Genomic DNA, 21,000 nt, shown 5'->3' on the forward strand with positions numbered 1-21,000 from the left:
GATGCGTCGGAGGATGTGATCTTGGACTTGGATTTCGCCACCTGGAAGGAGACGTATCCCAAGGAAAATGATTTCCTTTTGGCAGAAATGACACTTGTCAGGATTAATGATCAATCCATGTGCTGTACATACATCTTTTAGGATTCGGAGCGCCGAAAGGTGCTCTGATGGGGTCTTTGAAAACAAAAGAATATCATCAATATAGGGTACCATTATTTTGAAGTGGGGCCGGAAGATCCGGTCCATGTGCCCTTGGAATATTGATGGTGCGGTCTTGATCCCGAATGGTAGAACTGTCCATTCGTACAGTCCTTGTGGGACCGAGAAGGCCGTCTTGTATCTATCTTCTGGCACAATCTTTATTTGCCAGAAACCCTTAGTCAAATCAAACTTTGAAAAGAGGTTAGCGCCTTGAATAAGGCTCCAAATAAAATCTTTGGATGGTAAAGGATGCTGATTAGATTCCAAAATCTTATTTAACGGTTTGTAGTTAACCACTAACCGTTTCTCTTTAAGCTCATTTCCATTTTCGTCCATTTTTGGCACATACATTGCATGACAACAAAATGGAGATTTGGATTCTTGAATCATACCTAGTTGCAGAAGTTTCTGAATTTCCTCTGCACACTGAATCTGTTCATCCTTGTTCATCAAAAAATAGTTAGCCTTAAATACAGGTGTTAGCTCTTTACCAGAATCATCTTTCTGTAATGGAAGTGTGCACCAAAGATCTCTCTTCAATTTATTGAGATCTTTACTCATGACTGTGTCTGCAAATTCTTGCTGAATTTGCTGAAGTTCTGTTTCAGCTTTTTCGAGCTTCCTTCCAATCCAACTGGTTTTATCCTTTTTCTGTATCTTCTGATAAGTTTCTGGTATTGGAACAGACAGACATTTGGATGAGATACAGTCATAATTAATTAATCTAGGAAAAGAATTTCCTTTAAAAATAACTTCCTTTGCTGCAAAAGTATAAGGTTCCCATGAACGCATACTGGCGGCTCCAATGGCTAAATCATGATCTGGTAGTTCTGTATGAACAAATAATAACTGATGAATAGAATTGTTAGGAAAAAGAATCGGGGCCCAGCATTGCCAATGTGACATGCGAAAATTCCCGCCGAAGTTAATACCTTGTCTGCTTGGTTCCCAGTTTCCCTTTGGAAAACAATGCCATCTAGCAAGGTTTAGGTTAGCACCAGTATCCAACATACTCATTAACTGATAATTCTGGATACCAGGAAAACAAATAGTTACCTTTATTGTAGGACAAATAGTGGAAGCCATGAATGAGCTTCGGCTTCTTCGATCATACGGAACTTCTTCGTCATCTGAACTGTCACTCTGAATAAACTTTTGGAATTGTTGTTCAGATACTCTATTCTGCAGTTGTTCGAAGAATGCTTCTTCTTCTTCTGTCATCCCTGAATTCAGGTCAATGGTTTTGCCAATGCGAACTCCTTTTCTATAGGGATTGATCTGTAATTGGGCTGTTCTGGAAGATCCTTCTCCTTGATACAGATGTCGTGAGAAATCTTCAAGTGCCTTCTCTTGTTCTGTAGCGGTTTTCACTTGATCTTCCCGTTCTTCAGCCTGAAGCCATGTTAACTCAATTCTGGCTTCTGTTAGTACTTGCTCTAGCTGATGCATTCTTTTATGACGCCATTCGCGTCTACTGGGAACATAACCTTGAGCCGAAGGCTCTGGTTCTTCTCTTGCATTCATTTGTTCTGCTTCTGCTGCAAGTTCCTCGATTCGTCTTTGTCGACGAACTTCTCTGATTTCTAGTTCATTGACTAAGCCGTCAATAAACCTTTGGAGCTCTGCTAGCTCTATTTCTCTCTGCTTTTGAACTCCAATTCCGTCACTGAAACTTTCAAGTTTCAACAGGAGTTCTCTTTTTTGAGTCTGAGCTTCTTCAAGCTCTTGCTCTTTGGTTTTACCCAAAGTAGATCCTCTTGCCATCAGTACTGAGAATATGACATTCTCATCTTCTTCAGATTCTTCTGATTCTTCAGATTGCTCTGTGTCACTGTTAGATTCTTCTGAATGAAAATGAAAACATTCTTCATCTGATTCTGAAGGAGTATCATCAAAAAAGATTAAATCCTTTTCTTCAATTCCTAATTCAGATGCCATATTTGATTTTTTGATTCCTTTCTTGGAACCTTTCTGAGGGCATTTAGTTGCATAATGAGGACCTTTGCAAATGTAGCAGGTTGGATTAAATTTCTTACCAACCTTCTTTGGAAAGCTGCTGCGTCGCTTGAAGAATCCTTTCTTCGGCTTTGTGGCGCAGGTTTCACATTTGTGAGAGGATGTGGTTTTTCCACGGATCTTCTCTTTTCTGAGACTGGTTCTTTTCACTGTACTGATTCGTCTTTCAAGTGGATCACAACCAAATCCTTTCTTTGGAATCAGGACTTTCAGAACATTGTCTCTTAGTAGAGGCCGAATTTCTCGAACAGCTCGGTTGTCTTCATCTGCTTTCAGAATTTCTTCATTGAGTTTATCAATGAATTCAAACATCTCTATCATGGTGACTGAGGGCCATGCCTTTTGCTGTACACGTAAAGACTCACAAAATTTGTTATAATACAATTCACCAACATGATGGATGCTTTTTAAAAATATGGTGCCTAGTCTTTCAGACATTGCTGCCCCTGACTGGTTAAAATTTATAAACTGTTCTTGAAAATATTTGTGAAGATATTTTACTTCACAGCATTCCAGGTTCTCGAATTTTTTCAAAAATTTAGCTTCGAGAGTAGGAATATTACCAACAAATTGTCGACAGAGTTCTGCTGCTACTGCAGGCATTCCACGCTGAATAAGCTCCTGTCGCATTGTTGCATCTAGACCCTTCCAGACTGTTGCTGCTAAGCCTGTCATTGAATTCACCGCCATTTCTATAATTTCTTCTGGTGGTGTGTTTGGAAATTTGAGTTGTTGGTTATCAACCCAACTCTGCATTGCTTCAATAGTGGCTTTATTTTTTACAGGGTCATAGGAATCCATGGCCGTCCATGAGGGAAGTAGAGTCCCTTGACTTTTGACATTAGACAGGTAGGGGTCAGGTCCGGGTTGGTTAGCTGATCCACTAGTCTGTAGTTTTGCCATTGAACTTGATTTTGGGACAAATTGGCCACGTCTGACATCCCATTTTTGATTGGGATCTGGTTGAACAAAGACTTGAGTTCGGACTTCCCGATCAAGTCGTTCTGCAGAAGTTTCTCCTAAAGGATATCTTCTGGATGTATTTGCAGAGGGGCCTTCTGCAAATGGACTATGCAAGATGTTGTCTACCTTACTGACTACTGTCTGCATCTGAATGTTGCTATCTGTTCCATTGATTTCTAGATTAGCCATTCTAACATTCAGTGTATCTAATGCTGCTGTATTTTTATCAGTCAGTTGGGCTATTGCCCTAACATCTTCATGAATTGCTAAAGCTGCTTTTGCTATTTTTTGGGCCACAACCTTGGCTTCTTCTGCAGCTTGCCGTGCTTGCTTGAGATCTGTTTGGTGTTGACCCCACCAGTTCTCTGCGCGCTGAGTGAAGGTTTTAAATTCCTTCTTAAAATCTTGTATCTCATTTTTGAGATACTCTTCATAGACCTGTCGGTCTATGCGGATCTGACTGGCTATCTGATCCTTCTGTTGTTGTGTCGTTGCCTGATGGTATTTGACTTCATCTCTGACTTCTATGGCAACTCTAAGTGTTCTTAGATTCATTAATGACTGGTGCCGTAGACACAGGTTGGTCCAGTTCATCATCCTAACCTCTGTTGTAGATTCTACTCCTGCTGGGTTCACTTTCTGAGGCCAGGCTTGAATCCAATATTTTCCTGCCTTGTCATATCTGACAAAATCTGCAAACTTTGGCAGGGTTCCAGGTTTGTAGGATTTTCCTCCTGGAATCAACAGTTCTTCTTCTTCATCCTCACCTTTCTCATGGTCGGGTTCTTCATACTCGACTGCACTAAGCATATTACTGGTGAAGATGTAAGTGAAGTTCTTCAAACAACTTGGGCACTTAATAGGACCCAAGGGATCTTCAAGGAGATTCTTGTGTTGACATGGCTGAATGGGCCATGCTGTGTCTCCTAAGATTGATTCTTGTCCTAAGGTTCTGTTACTCTTAGGATCTGGTTTTGACTCAATCTGTCCTCTGAACTCATACTGACAGTTGAGACATCTTACTGTACCGAAAATGTCGACCGACTGAACTTTCGGATGCATACATTTTGGTATAATAAAAATACTTTGGCACTTTGTACATTTGCCGGTGCCAGAGTGATGATTGAGAGTAGCTCCTAAGTGATTACAGACAGGTGTAGTTTCTGGAGGAATTACTTCTCTCCGAATGTCTGGAGCTGCAAATCGCTGGGAAGATGATCCAGCGGAGAATGAGGAAGAACGCGAAAAAGGTTCTTCCACAATGTATCCTTGGGAGGATGAGCCTGATGTCTGTCCCGTTTGAGGGTTAAAGACTCTTCGGCTATCTCCGAAATGCAAAATTGTTTTATCTCCCGTTTCTTCAACGTGAGATATTTCTACTGGTTCTGGATTATTTTTCTTTGTAAATAAATCCAGAGCCCACTGGGTAGGAAGCTTAATATCCTTCCAGTGTATGGCCTGTGGTGCGGATATCTTGGATCCGCGGCAATCTGTGTTCCAGGCAACACTTCTTCCTGCTCCTATAGGTTGGCCGTCTATTGTGGGTTTTAGCAGGAAAGGCATTGTGGTATTGAATAGTCTGTAATAGACTCTAAAATGTACCACATGCGAGATTGCATCAGTTTCCATCTGAAGGTAGTTAGTTGCAAATTTGAAGGACAAAACCTTATTCAGATGGGGATCTTTGAGTGAGACAGAAAAGTTAGGGTAACAATCAAACATACATGAACCCTGACTTAAACTTTTCATGACTCCTCCTAGAAGCGCATCACTGGTACGCTTATGGCGTTCATCTGCTAGGGCTAAAAAGGCTACTACAGGTAAGCCATCCCTATATTTCTTTTCCAGTCCTATACGAACTGCAGAAAGATGCATGTATTGATATGCAGATTTACTACTTTGCGCCATTTCATGGAGTTTTCTCAACTCCTCATTACCTAACAATTGAATTGTTTCTGTACAGGTTCCTTTAACAGGAATTTGTAATTCTGCTACTTTACAAATAAGCTTAGATTTATACTGCATAAAAATACTCTTTTTCAAATCAGGATATAAATCAGTAAAGCTTAGAGCAGGTATGGTAAATCTACCCGTAGGGTCTTCGCTGACTGCAACTTCCTCAGGAATGGTTGCAGAGATATCTTGCTGACAAATGTAGTCCCCAAGAGAGACTTCTTGTTCCCTGAAGCTGGTAAAGTCGGTGACTGCTTCCTTCTCGCTTCCTGCATCTGATCTTCTTCCGGCCATTTCGTACAGAGGGAGCTGACTACTTTGCTTTCTTTTCTTAAACGGCGTCCACACAGCTAACGGCGTCCTTCTCCTTACACTGGGAATAAAAACAAGGACTTACTGGGATAAAACCTCTTCTGCCTTTAACTACCCAAAACACGGAGAATTTTATGGCTAACTGTGCTTTTATGGCTTAAGTTTTGATAAACAAAGCATACAACCGAAACATGTGCAAAAGACTTTCAGAAGATTGAAACAGAATTTGCGAAGAAATTTTTCACTCCACTATTAGGCTTTAGGGTTTAGGGTCCCTCTCCCGGATTACAAAGATGAGCAATTGGCTCTGATACCAACTTTTGGAAAGGTCAGGCAAAGGCAAACCAAAACAAAGCCAGGGCTTAGGGTTTAGGGTTTGGGGTTTGGGGTTTGGGGTTTGGGGTTTAGGGTTTAGGGTTTAGGGTTTAGGGTTTAGGGTTTAGGGTTTAGGGTTTAGGGTTTAGGGTTTTAGGGTTTTAGGGTTTTAGGGTTTAGGGTTTAGGGTTTAGGGTTTAGGGTTTAGGGTTTAGGGTTTAATTGGAAACAACTATAAACCAGTACCAAGTAGGGTTTAGGGTTTAGGGTTTAGGGTTTAGGGTTTAGGGTTTAGGTTTTAGGGTTTAGGGTTTAGGGTTTAGGGTTTAGGGTTTAGGGTTTAGGGTTTAGGGTTTAGGGTTATAATTTAAGATTATAATTTAAGATTATAATTTAAGGATTATAATTTAAGGATTATAATTTAAGATTATAATTTAAGATTATAATTTAAGATTATAATTTAAGGATTATAATTTAAGATTATAATTTAAGATTATAATTTAAGATTATAATTTAAGGATTATAATTTAAGATTATAATTTAAGGATTATAATTTAAGATTATAATTTAAGATTATAATTTAAGATTATAATTTAAGATTATAATTTAAGATTATAATTTAAGGATTATAATTTTAGGGTTTAGGGTTTAGGGTTTAGGGTTTTAGGGTTTAGGGTTTAGGGTTTAGGGTTTAGGGTTTGGGGTTTAGGGTTTGGGGTTTAGGGTTTAGGGTTTAGGGTTTAGGGTTTAGGGTTTTGGGTTTTGGGTTTTGGGTTTAGGGTTTTGGGTTTTGGGTTTTGGGTTTTGGGTTTTGGGTTTAGGGTTTAGGGTTTTGGGTTTTGGGTTTTGGGTTTTGGGTTTTGGGTTTAGGGTTTTGGGTTTTGGGTTTAGGGTTTAGGGTTTAGGGTTTTGGGTTTTGGGTTTAGGGTTTAGGGTTTAGGGTTTAGGGTTTAGGGTTTAGGGTTTTGGGTTTAGGGTTTAGGGTTTAGGGTTTAGGGTTTAGGGTTTTGGGTTTTGGGTTTAGGGTTTAGGGTTTAGGGTTTTGGGTTTTGGGTTTTGGGTTTTGGGTTTTGGGTTTAGGGTTTTGGGTTTAGGGTTTAGGGTTTAGGGTTTAGGGTTTAGGGTTTAGGGTTTAGGGTTTAGGGTTTAGGGTTTTGGGTTTTGGGTTTTGGGTTTTGGGTTTTGGGTTTTGGGTTTTGGGTTTAGGGTTTTGGGTTTAGGGTTTTGGGTTTAGGGTTTAGGGTTTTAGGGTTTTAGGGTTTTAGGGTTTTAGGGTTTTAGGTTTAGGGTTTAGGGTTTAGGGTTTAGGGTTTAGGGTTTAGGGTTTAGGGTTTAGGGTTTAGGGTTTAGGGTTTGGGGTTTGGGGTTTGGGGTTGGGGTTTGGGGTTTGGGGTTTCGGGTTTCGGGTTTGGGGTTTGGGGTTTCGGGTTTGGGGTTTGGGGTTTAGGGTTTAGGGTTTAAAAAATTTAAACTTTCACTTGCAGCTTAGGGTTTAGGGTTTAGGGTTTAGGGTTTAGGGTTTTAGGGTTTAGGGTTTAGGGTTTAGGGTTTAGGGTTTAGGGTTTAGGGTTTAGGGTTTAGGGTTTGGGGTTTGGGGTTTAGGGTTTGGGGTTTAGGGTTTGGGGTTTAGAAAATTTAGGAGTTTAAAAAATTTAGGGTTTAGGGTTTAGGGTTTAGGGTTTAGGGTTTAGGGTTTAGGGTTTAGGGTTTAGGGTTTTGGGTTTTGGGTTTTGGGTTTTGGGTTTAGGGTTTTGGGTTTAGGGTTTTGGGTTTTGGGTTTAGGGTTTTGGGTTTAGGGTTTTGGGTTTAGGGTTTTGGGTTTTGGGTTTAGGGTTTAGGGTTTAGGGTTTTGGGTTTTGGGTTTTGGGTTTTGGGTTTTGGGTTTAGGGTTTAGGGTTTAGGGTTTTGGGTTTTGGGTTTAGGGTTTAGGGTTTAGGGTTTAGGGTTTAGGGTTTAGGGTTTAGGGTTTAGGGTTTAGGGTTTAGGGTTTAGGGTTTAATTGGAAACAACTATAAACCAGTACCATTTAGGGTTTAGGGTTTAGGGTTTAGGGTTTAGGGTTTAGGGTTTAGGGTTTAGGGTTTAGGGTTTAGGGTTTAAAAAATTTTAAAAAATTTTAAAAAATTTAAAAAATTTAGGAGTTTAAAAAATTTTAAAAAATTTTAGGAGTTTAAAAAATTTAGGAGTTTAAAAAATTTAGGAGTTTAAAAAATTAGGAGTTTAAAAAATTTAAAAAATTTAAAAAATTTAGGAGTTTAAAAAATTTAGGAGTTTAAAAAATTTAGGAGTTTAAAAAATTTAAACTTTCACTTGCAGCTCCAATGAAATGATACAATAGAAAAGAAAGAAAGAGAAAACCCACGAAATGAGAAAAACAGAATTTTCATTCATACAGAAATTTATTCCAAAACATGTTTCGGGGCAATACCCCTCATCAGTTGGATTTACAATGTATGATGCCGTGGGTAAGCATAGAATAAATACTAAGAGACTCAAGCGGCAAAAAGAAACATGCCGAAAAGAAGAGTCAGAAGGAACTCATGTGGCGAAAAGAAACATGCCAGAAAAATGAGTCCGAAAATAGCAGGTTTCCAGAAACGAAAAAGCAAGTTTCCGGAAAACAGAAAACATTCCTTCTCAGAAGTTAATTATAGAAAGAGCAGACTCTACGAGTCAGCTCCTTTCTATAATTGACCCACGGGGTCCCTACCGGCACTTCCCGGGAGGTCACCCATCCCGGAACTACTCTGGCCGGAGCGCGCTTAACCCGGGGGTTGCACACGTATCGAGGCCAACTAAGCAGCTGGGATTTTGAGAAGGATTACAAAACATGAGAAACAAGAAGTACAAGAATTAACAGTAGTACAAGAATTATCCTCTGGAAAGGAATCTGCTCCTGAGCAAAAAAGATCCTAGTTTCCTAGGATTGCGCCAACAGACTCTCGGAGGGGAAATGTGTTGCAGTTCAGGGACTTCTTGGCAGAGCCGATGAAGTGTAGGGTTTAGGGTGGCCCCGAGATTTAAAGCTTTAGTGGCTGAGCAATAATCCAGCTTAAGAATCAGGGGGGCCCCTCTCCTCTTGAAGGGCTGAAGCTGAAGCTTGTTGAGGAGCACTGACTTGTCTGTCCGAGAGACCTTGTTGAAGCACTGGAGCAGGAAATTCTTAGGGTAGCCGCGAGCTCGAAGCCTGAGATAGAACAATTTCTTCAGCTGAATAAAACCAGAGGGACTGGATTCTCGAAGAAGATATCTGCGCAGTTCACTGATAATAAAAGACTTCTTTTGGTGCTGAGGGTGCCAGGATCCAAAAGGGATGTACTGGTAGGCGTTCAGAGGCTTCTGGAAACAACAAGTGTCAAGAATACCAGAAGCAGAGAAGCGTTCTCCCTTGAAAAAAGTAATGTCCAGGATGTTCACCGAAGAAGAAGAAACACAAGTTGTGATCTTAATTTCGGGATAGAACATCTGGTAGTGCTGAAAAAAGAGAGATAGAGTCTCTTCAGAACCAGTCCAGACACCAACTGCATCATCAATATACCGCTTGAAAAACAGGAGCTCAGAACAATCAAAACTGGCAAACAGACGGTTTTCTAGATGGCAGAGGAAGAGGCAGGCATAGACAACTGCGAAGTTGCTTCCCATAGCAGTTCCTCTGACTTGCTTGTAAGTAATGCCATCAAAATCCAAGTAGTGAAAAGTGAGCACCAAAGTAGCCAATCTGACAATCAGATCAACAAGCCGAGAATCAAAGGAATTCTCTCTGAAGTAATCTGAAACCATCTCTTCCAGAGCTGCAAGACCCGCAGGAGTAGGGATGCTGGGGTACAGAGATTCCACATCAAAGGTGAAAAGGATACAGCTTGAAGGGAGATGGAGAGAACCGAGATCTCGCAAAAGAGTACGAGAGTCAGAAAGGTGGGACTTCTGTTCAAGCAGGATGGGAAACAAAAGATGGTGTAAAAGCTGAGAAGCAGGCTCTAAGATAAAACCTGAGTAACTGCAGATGGGCCGACCAACCAAGACGGGTTTGTGTATCTTCGGGAGAAGATAGAAAGCACAGGGCCGCGCAGAGGGAGGTGGAAATTTAGTGAGAAAGGCAGATACAGGATCAAGAAGGAACTTGAAGTCCTTAATGATTACAGAGAGCCGTTTCCAGATAATATGCCAAGGAACAGAGTCAACACGCTCATAGACCAGAGAATCAGAAAGTTGTCTAAGGCCTTCTGAGCGGTACCAAGAAGAATCCAGGATGACAAGTCCGAGATTCTTATCAGCGGGTTTGATGATAATCGACTTATCCCGTTTCAGAGTTTTTAGACTCTTGAGCAGTCTGGAAGGCAACATGGGTCGAGCAGAGAAAGAAACGGAAGCCAATTGTTTTTGCAGGATTGCTTCGCCTTGTTGCAAAATATCTTCTAGAGGATAGCACCGATCAGGTGGATTCCAGAAGGGGTTGCGCTTTTTGAACTTTGGTGGGAACGAGGCTCTGGTGAAAGGAGAAGCAGGAGCAGGAGCATCTGAGTCCGGACCAAAAAAGGCGCGAAGACGAAACAAACGGGCAAAAGCTCTGAATTCTTCAGCAATAAGAGAAGGAGACATAGGTGGAGGCCTTGGAATGAACTTGATGCCGAGACCCAGTAGCTTTCGTTCTTCGTAAGAGAGGCGCCGAGAGGAGAAGTTGTGGATGGCAGTATTCGAGATACGGTTGTCCACATCCGCAGCAGTCTTTCTGTAGAAGAAAAATAAAGCCATGTAGGCCTGGTCGACAGCAGGCCCCCAGAAGTTTAGGCGGTGTCTTGACCTAAGCCTAGGCCCCGATCTTGTCCCCGAAGAATGTTTGTCCTGCGAAAAATGTTCTGACGGAAGGGAGGAGGACGACCCAGAATGGAAGTGTTCTGGGGAAAATCTGAAAAGTTTTTGCCTCTCGAGGATGATTCTGGATGTTCTGCAAATTGCACATTCATCTTTTGTCTTCTGTGGGGGTATGATCTTGCTTTTGAGGGCAACGGACCAGAGGCAGTCGAGGTGGAGTTCTTCCCGACTGCCGGAACCCCGTTTTTTGGAAGGACACCATCGGTGGAGGTAGAAGAATTCTTTTGAGCAGAATTCTTACGAGCAGGACCTTTCTGAGCAGGACCTTTCTGAGCAGGACTTTTCTGTGCAGGACTTTTCTGTGCAGAACCTTTCTGAGCAGGACCTTTCTGTGCAGAACCTTTCTGAGCAGAACCAGAAGATTTCTTTGATTTCTTCTTTTGAGGCTTGCCATTGTTAAGAAGAGAGTCAATTTTGTTTGACAGAGAACTCAGTTTCTGGTTGATTTTATCATTGACCAGCTGGGCGATGGTCGGATCTGGAGGAAGTTCATCGGCTTCAGCCATTGAAGCATCTCTGGAAGATTCTCTGGAAGCATTGGCCTGAGCCTTTGCAGCTTTTTTCAGAGAACGGTCAATCAGAAAAAGATTACATTTATTATGAAAGTCATTTAAACCCTCTTTGTACCATTCCTCTGCAGAAACAGAAAAAACTCCCATGAAAGGAAGATGTTGCAGAGCAGTACAGGTCCCTTTCAAAACTGAATCAAAATCATCAATGCAACTTTTGATTTTGGCATCAAAGTTGGCAGAAGCTTTAGAAACAGCTTCAATGTATGCTAAGAGAAAAGCTTTGTTAGCATCAGATTGCAGAGCATTTAGTTTAGACTCAAGGAAGGAGTTAGCTTCTGAGTCATTGACAGAAATGCGAGGCGGTTTAACTTGCAGACTTTTAGGGAGAGTCCCAGAGGCTGAGAAGTTCTTAAGACGTTCAAGATGGTCTTTAGAACGCTCGGCATCAATACACAGGCGTTTATAGCCAGAGAAAGCCTTATTTACAAGAACCTGAATTTGATCAGGAAATTTAGAAGAAGGTTCTTCGGAAGGAATATCCGAAGGAACATCAGAATGAAGATTAGAAGAGGAAGGAACATCTTGAGCAGACGAAGGAGCCGAAGGAGCTGTCGAAGGAGCCGCAGGAGCTGAAGGAGCTGAAGGAGCTGAGGAAGCAGCCGCATCTGAACGGGACAGGAGAGCCTCCAGCTTGGCTTCGAGAGAGGCGGAGTGCTTGGAAGAGTTCTCCATGAACTGTTGAAAATTAGAAACAGCCGCAGAAAAAGAACTGAAAGAAATGTCAGTTTTTTTAACGAAATTATCAAGAGAACGTTGTTGTCGACCAAGTGAATCACTTAGATCCTTCAGAGAACGATGCTGACGAGAAAAAGATTCACTAAATTCCTTCCGTAAAGAATAAGCAAGACGATCAAGATTTTTCTGAGAAGAATCAAAAGAAGGAGCAGGAGAAGCTCGAGCAAAAGAAGGGGTGGAAATTAGAGTGGAAAGCTCGTTACCCTGAGGTTCGACTCGATGACGCTTACGAGAGAAAGTAGCTTCACCGAAACAAAAAGATTCTCCAGGAGGATCTGCGTTCTGACCAGAGCTGCGAACAGGAGAAGAATCTGTACCGCGGACTGAAGGAGAAGGTTGAACCAGTCCCGTAACTGGAGAAGAATGATCTGAACGATCAGAGAGCGAGCATCGAACAATCTCATCATCTTCATTGGAGGCCATCGTGAGAAAAATAAAAGTTTAGGAGTTTAAAAAATTTAAACTTTCACTTGCAGCTCCAATGAAATGATACAATAGAAAAGAAAGAAAGAGAAAACCCACGAAATGAGAAAAACAGAATTTTCATTCATACAGAAATTTATTCCAAAACATGTTTCGGGGCAATACCCCTCATCAGTTGGATTTACAATGTATGATGCCGTGGGTAAGCATAGAATAAATACTAAGAGACTCAAGCGGCAAAAAGAAACATGCCGAAAAGAAGAGTCAGAAGGAACTCATGTGGCGAAAAGAAACATGCCAGAAAAATGAGTCCGAAAATAGCAGGTTTCCAGAAACGAAAAAGCAAGTTTCCGGAAAACAGAAAACATTCCTTCTCAGAAGTTAATTATAGAAAGAGCAGACTCTACGAGTCAGCTCCTTTCTATAATTGACCCACGGGGTCCCTACCGGCACTTCCCGGGAGGTCACCCATCCCGGAACTACTCTGGCCGGAGCGCGCTTAACCCGGGGGTTGCACACGTATCGAGGCCAACTAAGCAGCTGGGATTTTGAGAAGGATTACAAAACATGAGAAACAAGAAGTACAAGAATTAACAGTAGTACAAGAATTATCCTCTGGAAAGGAATCTGCTCCTGAGCAAAAAAGATCCTAGTTTCCTAGGATTGCGCCAACAGACTCTCGGAGGGGAAATGTGTTGCAGTTCAGGGACTTCTTGGCAGAGCCGATGAAGTGTAGGGTTTAGGGTGGCCCCGAGATTTAAAGCTTTAGTGGCTGAGCAATAATCCAGCTTAAGAATCAGGGGGGCCCCTCTCCTCTTGAAGGGCTGAAGCTGAAGCTTGTTGAGGAGCACTGACTTGTCTGTCCGAGAGACCTTGTTGAAGCACTGGAGCAGGAAATTCTTAGGGTAGCCGCGAGCTCGAAGCCTGAGATAGAACAATTTCTTCAGCTGAATAAAACCAGAGGGACTGGATTCTCGAAGAAGATATCTGCGCAGTTCACTGATAATAAAAGACTTCTTTTGGTGCTGAGGGTGCCAGGATCCAAAAGGGATGTACTGGTAGGCGTTCAGAGGCTTCTGGAAACAACAAGTGTCAAGAATACCAGAAGCAGAGAAGCGTTCTCCCTTGAAAAAAGTAATGTCCAGGATGTTCACCGAAGAAGAAGAAACACAAGTTGTGATCTTAATTTCGGGATAGAACATCTGGTAGTGCTGAAAAAAGAGAGATAGAGTCTCTTCAGAACCAGTCCAGACACCAACTGCATCATCAATATACCGCTTGAAAAACAGGAGCTCAGAACAATCAAAACTGGCAAACAGACGGTTTTCTAGATGGCAGAGGAAGAGGCAGGCATAGACAACTGCGAAGTTGCTTCCCATAGCAGTTCCTCTGACTTGCTTGTAAGTAATGCCATCAAAATCCAAGTAGTGAAAAGTGAGCACCAAAGTAGCCAATCTGACAATCAGATCAACAAGCCGAGAATCAAAGGAATTCTCTCTGAAGTAATCTGAAACCATCTCTTCCAGAGCTGCAAGACCCGCAGGAGTAGGGATGCTGGGGTACAGAGATTCCACATCAAAGGTGAAAAGGATACAGCTTGAAGGGAGATGGAGAGAACCGAGATCTCGCAAAAGAGTACGAGAGTCAGAAAGGTGGGACTTCTGTTCAAGCAGGATGGGAAACAAAAGATGGTGTAAAAGCTGAGAAGCAGGCTCTAAGATAAAACCTGAGTAACTGCAGATGGGCCGACCAACCAAGACGGGTTTGTGTATCTTCGGGAGAAGATAGAAAGCACAGGGCCGCGCAGAGGGAGGTGGAAATTTAGTGAGAAAGGCAGATACAGGATCAAGAAGGAACTTGAAGTCCTTAATGATTACAGAGAGCCGTTTCCAGATAATATGCCAAGGAACAGAGTCAACACGCTCATAGACCAGAGAATCAGAAAGTTGTCTAAGGCCTTCTGAGCGGTACCAAGAAGAATCCAGGATGACAAGTCCGAGATTCTTATCAGCGGGTTTGATGATAATCGACTTATCCCGTTTCAGAGTTTTTAGACTCTTGAGCAGTCTGGAAGGCAACATGGGTCGAGCAGAGAAAGAAACGGAAGCCAATTGTTTTTGCAGGATTGCTTCGCCTTGTTGCAAAATATCTTCTAGAGGATAGCACCGATCAGGTGGATTCCAGAAGGGGTTGCGCTTTTTGAACTTTGGTGGGAACGAGGCTCTGGTGAAAGGAGAAGCAGGAGCAGGAGCATCTGAGTCCGGACCAAAAAAGGCGCGAAGACGAAACAAACGGGCAAAAGCTCTGAATTCTTCAGCAATAAGAGAAGGAGACATAGGTGGAGGCCTTGGAATGAACTTGATGCCGAGACCCAGTAGCTTTCGTTCTTCGTAAGAGAGGCGCCGAGAGGAGAAGTTGTGGATGGCAGTATTCGAGATACGGTTGTCCACATCCGCAGCAGTCTTTCTGTAGAAGAAAAATAAAGCCATGTAGGCCTGGTCGACAGCAGGCCCCCAGAAGTTTAGGCGGTGTCTTGACCTAAGCCTAGGCCCCGATCTTGTCCCCGAAGAATGTTTGTCCTGCGAAAAATGTTCTGACGGAAGGGAGGAGGACGACCCAGAATGGAAGTGTTCTGGGGAAAATCTGAAAAGTTTTTGCCTCTCGAGGATGATTCTGGATGTTCTGCAAATTGCACATTCATCTTTTGTCTTCTGTGGGGGTATGATCTTGCTTTTGAGGGCAACGGACCAGAGGCAGTCGAGGTGGAGTTCTTCCCGACTGCCGGAACCCCGTTTTTTGGAAGGACACCATCGGTGGAGGTAGAAGAATTCTTTTGAGCAGAATTCTTACGAGCAGGACCTTTCTGAGCAGGACCTTTCTGAGCAGGACTTTTCTGTGCAGGACTTTTCTGTGCAGAACCTTTCTGAGCAGGACCTTTCTGTGCAGAACCTTTCTGAGCAGAACCAGAAGATTTCTTTGATTTCTTCTTTTGAGGCTTGCCATTGTTAAGAAGAGAGTCAATTTTGTTTGACAGAGAACTCAGTTTCTGGTTGATTTTATCATTGACCAGCTGGGCGATGGTCGGATCTGGAGGAAGTTCATCGGCTTCAGCCATTGAAGCATCTCTGGAAGATTCTCTGGAAGCATTGGCCTGAGCCTTTGCAGCTTTTTTCAGAGAACGGTCAATCAGAAAAAGATTACATTTATTATGAAAGTCATTTAAACCCTCTTTGTACCATTCCTCTGCAGAAACAGAAAAAACTCCCATGAAAGGAAGATGTTGCAGAGCAGTACAGGTCCCTTTCAAAACTGAATCAAAATCATCAATGCAACTTTTGATTTTGGCATCAAAGTTGGCAGAAGCTTTAGAAACAGCTTCAATGTATGCTAAGAGAAAAGCTTTGTTAGCATCAGATTGCAGAGCATTTAGTTTAGACTCAAGGAAGGAGTTAGCTTCTGAGTCATTGACAGAAATGCGAGGCGGTTTAACTTGCAGACTTTTAGGGAGAGTCCCAGAGGCTGAGAAGTTCTTAAGACGTTCAAGATGGTCTTTAGAACGCTCGGCATCAATACACAGGCGTTTATAGCCAGAGAAAGCCTTATTTACAAGAACCTGAATTTGATCAGGAAATTTAGAAGAAGGTTCTTCGGAAGGAATATCCGAAGGAACATCAGAATGAAGATTAGAAGAGGAAGGAACATCTTGAGCAGACGAAGGAGCCGAAGGAGCTGTCGAAGGAGCCGCAGGAGCTGAAGGAGCTGAAGGAGCTGAGGAAGCAGCCGCATCTGAACGGGACAGGAGAGCCTCCAGCTTGGCTTCGAGAGAGGCGGAGTGCTTGGAAGAGTTCTCCATGAACTGTTGAAAATTAGAAACAGCCGCAGAAAAAGAACTGAAAGAAAAGTCAGTTTTTTTAACGAAATCATCAAGAGAACGTTGTTGTCGACCAAGTGAATCACTTAGATCCTTCAGAGATCGATGCTGACGAGAAAAAGACTCACTAAATTCCTTCCGTAAAGAATAAGCAAGACGATCAAGATTTTTCTGAGAAGAATCAAAAGAAGGAGCAGGAGAAGCTCGAGCAAAAGAAGGGGTGGAAATTTGAGTGGAAAGCTCGTTACCCTGAGGTTCGACTCGATGACGCTTACGAGAGAAAGTAGCTTCACCGAAACAAAAAGATTCTCCAGGAGGATCTGCGTTCTGACCAGAGCTGCGAACAGGAGAAGAATCTGTACCGCGGACGGAAGGAGAAGGTTGAACTAGACCCGTAACTGGAGAAGAATGATCTGAACGATCAGAGAGCGAGCATCGAACAATCTCATCATCTTCATTGGAGGCCATCGTGAGAAAAATAAAAGTTTAGGAGTTTAAAAAATTTAAACTTTCACTTGCAGCTCCAATGAAATGATACAATAGAAAAGGGAGATAGAGAAAACCCACGAAATGAGAAAAACAGAATTTTCATTCATACAGAAATTTATTCCAAAACATGTTTCGGGGCAATACCCCTCATCAGTTGGATTTACAATGTATGATGCCGTGGGTAAGCATAGAATAAATACTAAGAGACTCAAGCGGCAAAAAGAAACATGCCGAAAAGAAGAGTCAGAAGGAACTCATGTGGCGAAAAGAAACATGCCAGAAAGATGAGTCCGAAAATAGCAGGTTTCCAGAAACGAAAAAGCAAGTTTCCGGAAAACAGAAAACATTCCTTCTCAGAAGTCAATTATAGAAAGAGCAGACTCTACGAGTCAGCTCCTTTCTATAATTGACCCACGGGGTCCCTACCGGCACTTCCCGGGAGGTCACCCTTCCCGGAACTACTCTGGCCGGAACGCGCTTAACCCGGGGGTTGCACACGTATCGAGGCCAACTAAGCAGCTGGGATTTTGAGAAGGATTACAAAACAAGAAGTACAAGAATTATCAGTAGTACAAGAATTATCCTCTGGAAAGGAATCTGCTCCTGAGCAAAAAAGATCCTAGTTTCCTAGGATTGCGCCAACAGACTCTCGGAGGGGAAATGTGTTGCAGTTCAGGGACTTCTTGGCAGAGCCGATGAAGTGTAGGGTTTAGGGTGGCCCCGAGATTTAAAGCTTTAGTGGCTGAGCAATAATCCAGCTTAAGAATCAGGGGGGCCCCTCTCCTCTTGAAGGGTTGAAGCTGAAGCTTGTTGAGGAGCACTGACTTGTCTGTCCGAGAGACCTTGTTGAAGCATTGGAGCAGGAAATTCTTAGGGTAGCCGCGAGCTCGAAGCCTGAGATAGAACATTTTCTTCAGCTGAATAAAACCAGAGGGACTGGATTCCCGAAGAAGATATCTACGCAGTTCACTGATAATAAAAGACTTCTTTTGGTGCTGAGGGTGCCAGGATCCAAAAGGGATGTACTGGTAGGCGTTCAGAGGCTTCTGGAAACAACAAGTGTCAAGAATACCAGAAGCAGAGAAGCGTTCTCCCTTGAAAAAAGTAATATCCAGGATGTTCACCGAAGAAGAAGAAACACAAGTTGTGATCTTAATTTCGGGATAGAACATCTGGTAGTGCTGAAAAAAGAGAGATAGAGTCTCTTCAGAACCAGTCCAGACACCAACTGCATCATCAATATACCGCTTGAAAAACAGGAGCTCAGAACAATCAAAACTGGCAAACAGACGGTTTTCTAGATGGCAAAGGAAGAGGCAGGCATAGACAACTGCGAAGTTGCTTCCCATAGCAGTTCCTCTGACTTGCTTGTAAGTAAAGCCATCAAAATCCAAGTAGTGAAAAGTGAGCACCAAAGTAGCCAATCTGACAATCAGATCAACAAGCCGAGAATCAAAAGAATTCTCTCTGAAGTAATCTGAAACCATCTCTTCCAGAGCTGCAAGACCCGCAGGAGTAGGGATGCTGGGGTACAGAGATTCCACATCAAAGGTGAAAAGGATACAGCTTGTAGGGAGATGGAGAGAACCGAGATCTCGCAAGAGAGTACGAGAGTCAGAGAGGTGGGACTTCTGTTCAAGCAGGATGGGAAACAAAAGATGGTGTAAAAGCTGAGAAGCAGGCTCTAAGATATAACCTGAGTAACTGCAGATGGGCCGACCAGCCAAGACGGGTTTGTGTATCTTCGGGAGAAGATAGAAAGCACAGGGCCGCGCAGAGGGAGGTGGAAATTTAGTGAGAAAGGCAGATACAGGATCAAGAAGGAACTTGAAGTCCTTAATGATTACAGAGAGCCGTTTCCAGATAATATGCCAAGGAACAGAGTCAACACGCTCATAGACCAGAGAATCAGAAAGTTGTCTAAGGCCTTCTGAGCGGTACCAAGAAGAATCCAGGATGACAAGTCCGAGATTCTTATCAGCGGGTTTGATGATAATCGACTTATCCCGTTTCAGAGTTTTTAGACTCTTGAGCAGTCTGGAAGGCAACATGGGCCGAGCAGAGAAAGAAACGGAAGCCAATTGTTTTTGCAGGATTGCTTCGCCTTGTTGCAAAATATCTTCTAGAGGATAGCACCGATCAGGTGGATTCCAGAAGGGGTTGCGCTTTTTGAACTTTGGTGGGAACGAGGCTCTGGTGAAAGGAGAAGCAGGAGTAGGAGCATCTGAGTCCGGACCAAAAAAGGCGCGAAGACGAAACAAACGGGCAAAAGCTCTGAATTCTTCAGCAATAAGAGAAGGAGACATAGGTGGAGGCCTTGGAATGAACTTGATGCCGAGACCCAGTAGCTTTCGTTCTTCGTAAGAGAGGCGCCGAGAGGAGAAGTTGTGGATGGCAGTATTCGAGATACGGTTGTCCACATCCGCAGCAGTCTTTCTGTAGAAGAAAAATAAAGCCATGTAGGCCTGGTCGACAGCAGGCCCCCAGAAGTTTAGGCGGTGTCTTGACCTAAGCCTAGGCCCCGATCTTGTCCCCGAAGAATGTTTGTCCTGCGAAAATTGTTCTGACGGAAGGGAGGAGGACGACCCAGAATGGAAGTGTTCTGGGGAAAATCTGAAAAGTTTTTGCCTCTCGAGGATGATTCTGGATGTTCTGCAAATTGCACATTCATCTTTTGTCTTCTGTGGGGGTATGATCTTGCTTTTGAGGGCAACGGACCAGAGGCAGTCGAGGTGGAGTTCTTCCCGACTGCCGGAACCCCGTTTTTTGGAAGGACACCATCGGTGGAGGCAGAAGAATTCTTTTGAGTAGAATTCTTACGAGCAGGACCTTTCTGAGCAGGACTTTTCTGTGCAGGACTTTTCTGTGCAGAACCTTTCTGAGCAGGACCTTTCTGTGCAGAACCTTTCTGAGCAGAACCTTTCTGAGCAGGACCAGAAGATTTCTTTGATTTCTTCTTTTGAGGCTTGCCATTGTTAAGAAGAGAGTCAATTTTGTTTGACAGAGAACTCAGTTTCTGGTTGATTTTATCATTGACCAGCTGGGCGATGGTCGGATCTGGAGGAAGTTCATCGGCTTCAGCCATTGAAGCATCTCTGGAAGATTCTCTGGAAGCATTGGCCTGAGCCTTTGCAGCTTTTTTCAGAGAACGGTCAATCAGAAAAAGATTACATTTATTATGAAAGTCATTTAAACCCTCTTTGTACCATTCCTCTGCAGAAACAGAAAAAACTCCCATAAAAGGAAGATGTTGCAGAGCAGTACAGGTCCCTTTCAAAACTGAATCAAAATCATCAATGCAACTTTTGATTTTGGCATCAAAGTTGGCAGAAGCTTTAGAAACAGCTTCAATGTATGCTAAGAGAAAAGCTTTGTTAGCATCAGATTGCAGAGCATTTAGTTTAGACTCAAGGAAGGAGTTAGCTTCTGAGTCATTGACAGAAATGCGAGGCGGTTTAACTTGCAGACTTTTAGGGAGAGTCCCAGAGGCTGAGAAGTTCTTAAGACGTTCAAGATGGTCTTTAGAACGCTCGGCATCAATACACAGGCGTTTATAGCCAGAGAAAGCCTTATTTACAAGAACCTGAATTTGATCAGGAAATTTAGAAGAAGGTTCTTCGGAAGGAATATCCGAAGGAACATCAGAATGAAGATTAGAAGAGGAAGGAACATCTTGAGCAGACGAAGGAGCCGAAGGAGCTGTCGAAGGAGCCGCAGGAGCTGAAGGAGCTGAAGGAGCTGAGGAAGCAGCCGCATCTGAACGGGACAGGAGAGCCTCCAGCTTGGCTTCGAGAGAGGCGGAGTGCTTGGAAGAGTTCTCCATGAACTGTTGAAAATTAGAAACAGCCGCAGAAAAAGAACTGAAAGAAAAGTCAGTTTTTTTAACGAAATCATCAAGAGAACGTTGTTGTCGACCAAGTGAATCACTTAGATCCTTCAGAGATCGATGCTGACGAGAAAAAGACTCACTAAATTCCTTCCGTAAAGAATAAGCAAGACGATCAAGATTTTTCTGAGAAGAATCAAAAGAAGGAGCAGGAGAAGCTCGAGCAAAAGAAGGGGTGGAAATTTGAGTGGAAAGCTCGTTACCCTGAGGTTCGACTCGATGACGCTTACGAGAGAAAGTAGCTTCACCGAAACAAAAAGATTCTCCAGGAGGATCTGCGTTCTGACCAGAGCTGCGAACAGGAGAAGAATCTGTACCGCGGACGGAAGGAGAAGGTTGAACTAGACCCGTAACTGGAGAAGAATGATCTGAACGATCAGAGAGCGAGCATC

General features: G+C 43.0%; 3 protein-coding genes across 3 annotated transcripts; all 3 read right to left on the reverse strand.

Moving 5' to 3' along the window:
- Positions 1-8,631: 8,631 nt before the first annotated feature.
- Positions 8,632-10,512, reverse strand: LOC131075195 (uncharacterized). Its single transcript, XM_058012021.2, has one exon. It carries the CDS (start codon positions 10,510-10,512, stop codon positions 8,632-8,634), a length of 1,881 nt encoding a protein of 626 aa, XP_057868004.2.
- Positions 10,513-12,970: 2,458 nt separating this feature from the next.
- LOC131075197 (uncharacterized) lies at positions 12,971-14,851 on the reverse strand. The gene has a single exon (XM_058012023.2). The coding sequence runs from the start codon at positions 14,849-14,851 to the stop codon at positions 12,971-12,973; it is 1,881 nt and encodes a 626-aa protein (XP_057868006.2).
- A 2,449-nt stretch (positions 14,852-17,300) lies between these two features.
- LOC131042973 (uncharacterized) lies at positions 17,301-19,181 on the reverse strand. Its single transcript, XM_057976321.2, has one exon. It carries the CDS (start codon positions 19,179-19,181, stop codon positions 17,301-17,303), a length of 1,881 nt encoding a protein of 626 aa, XP_057832304.2.
- Between the last annotated feature and the right edge of the window lie 1,819 nt (positions 19,182-21,000).

The sequence above is a fragment of the Cryptomeria japonica genome, unplaced genomic scaffold (assembly GCF_030272615.1).
Source record: "Cryptomeria japonica unplaced genomic scaffold, Sugi_1.0 HiC_scaffold_893, whole genome shotgun sequence".
Taxonomy (NCBI): domain Eukaryota; kingdom Viridiplantae; phylum Streptophyta; class Pinopsida; order Cupressales; family Cupressaceae; genus Cryptomeria; species Cryptomeria japonica.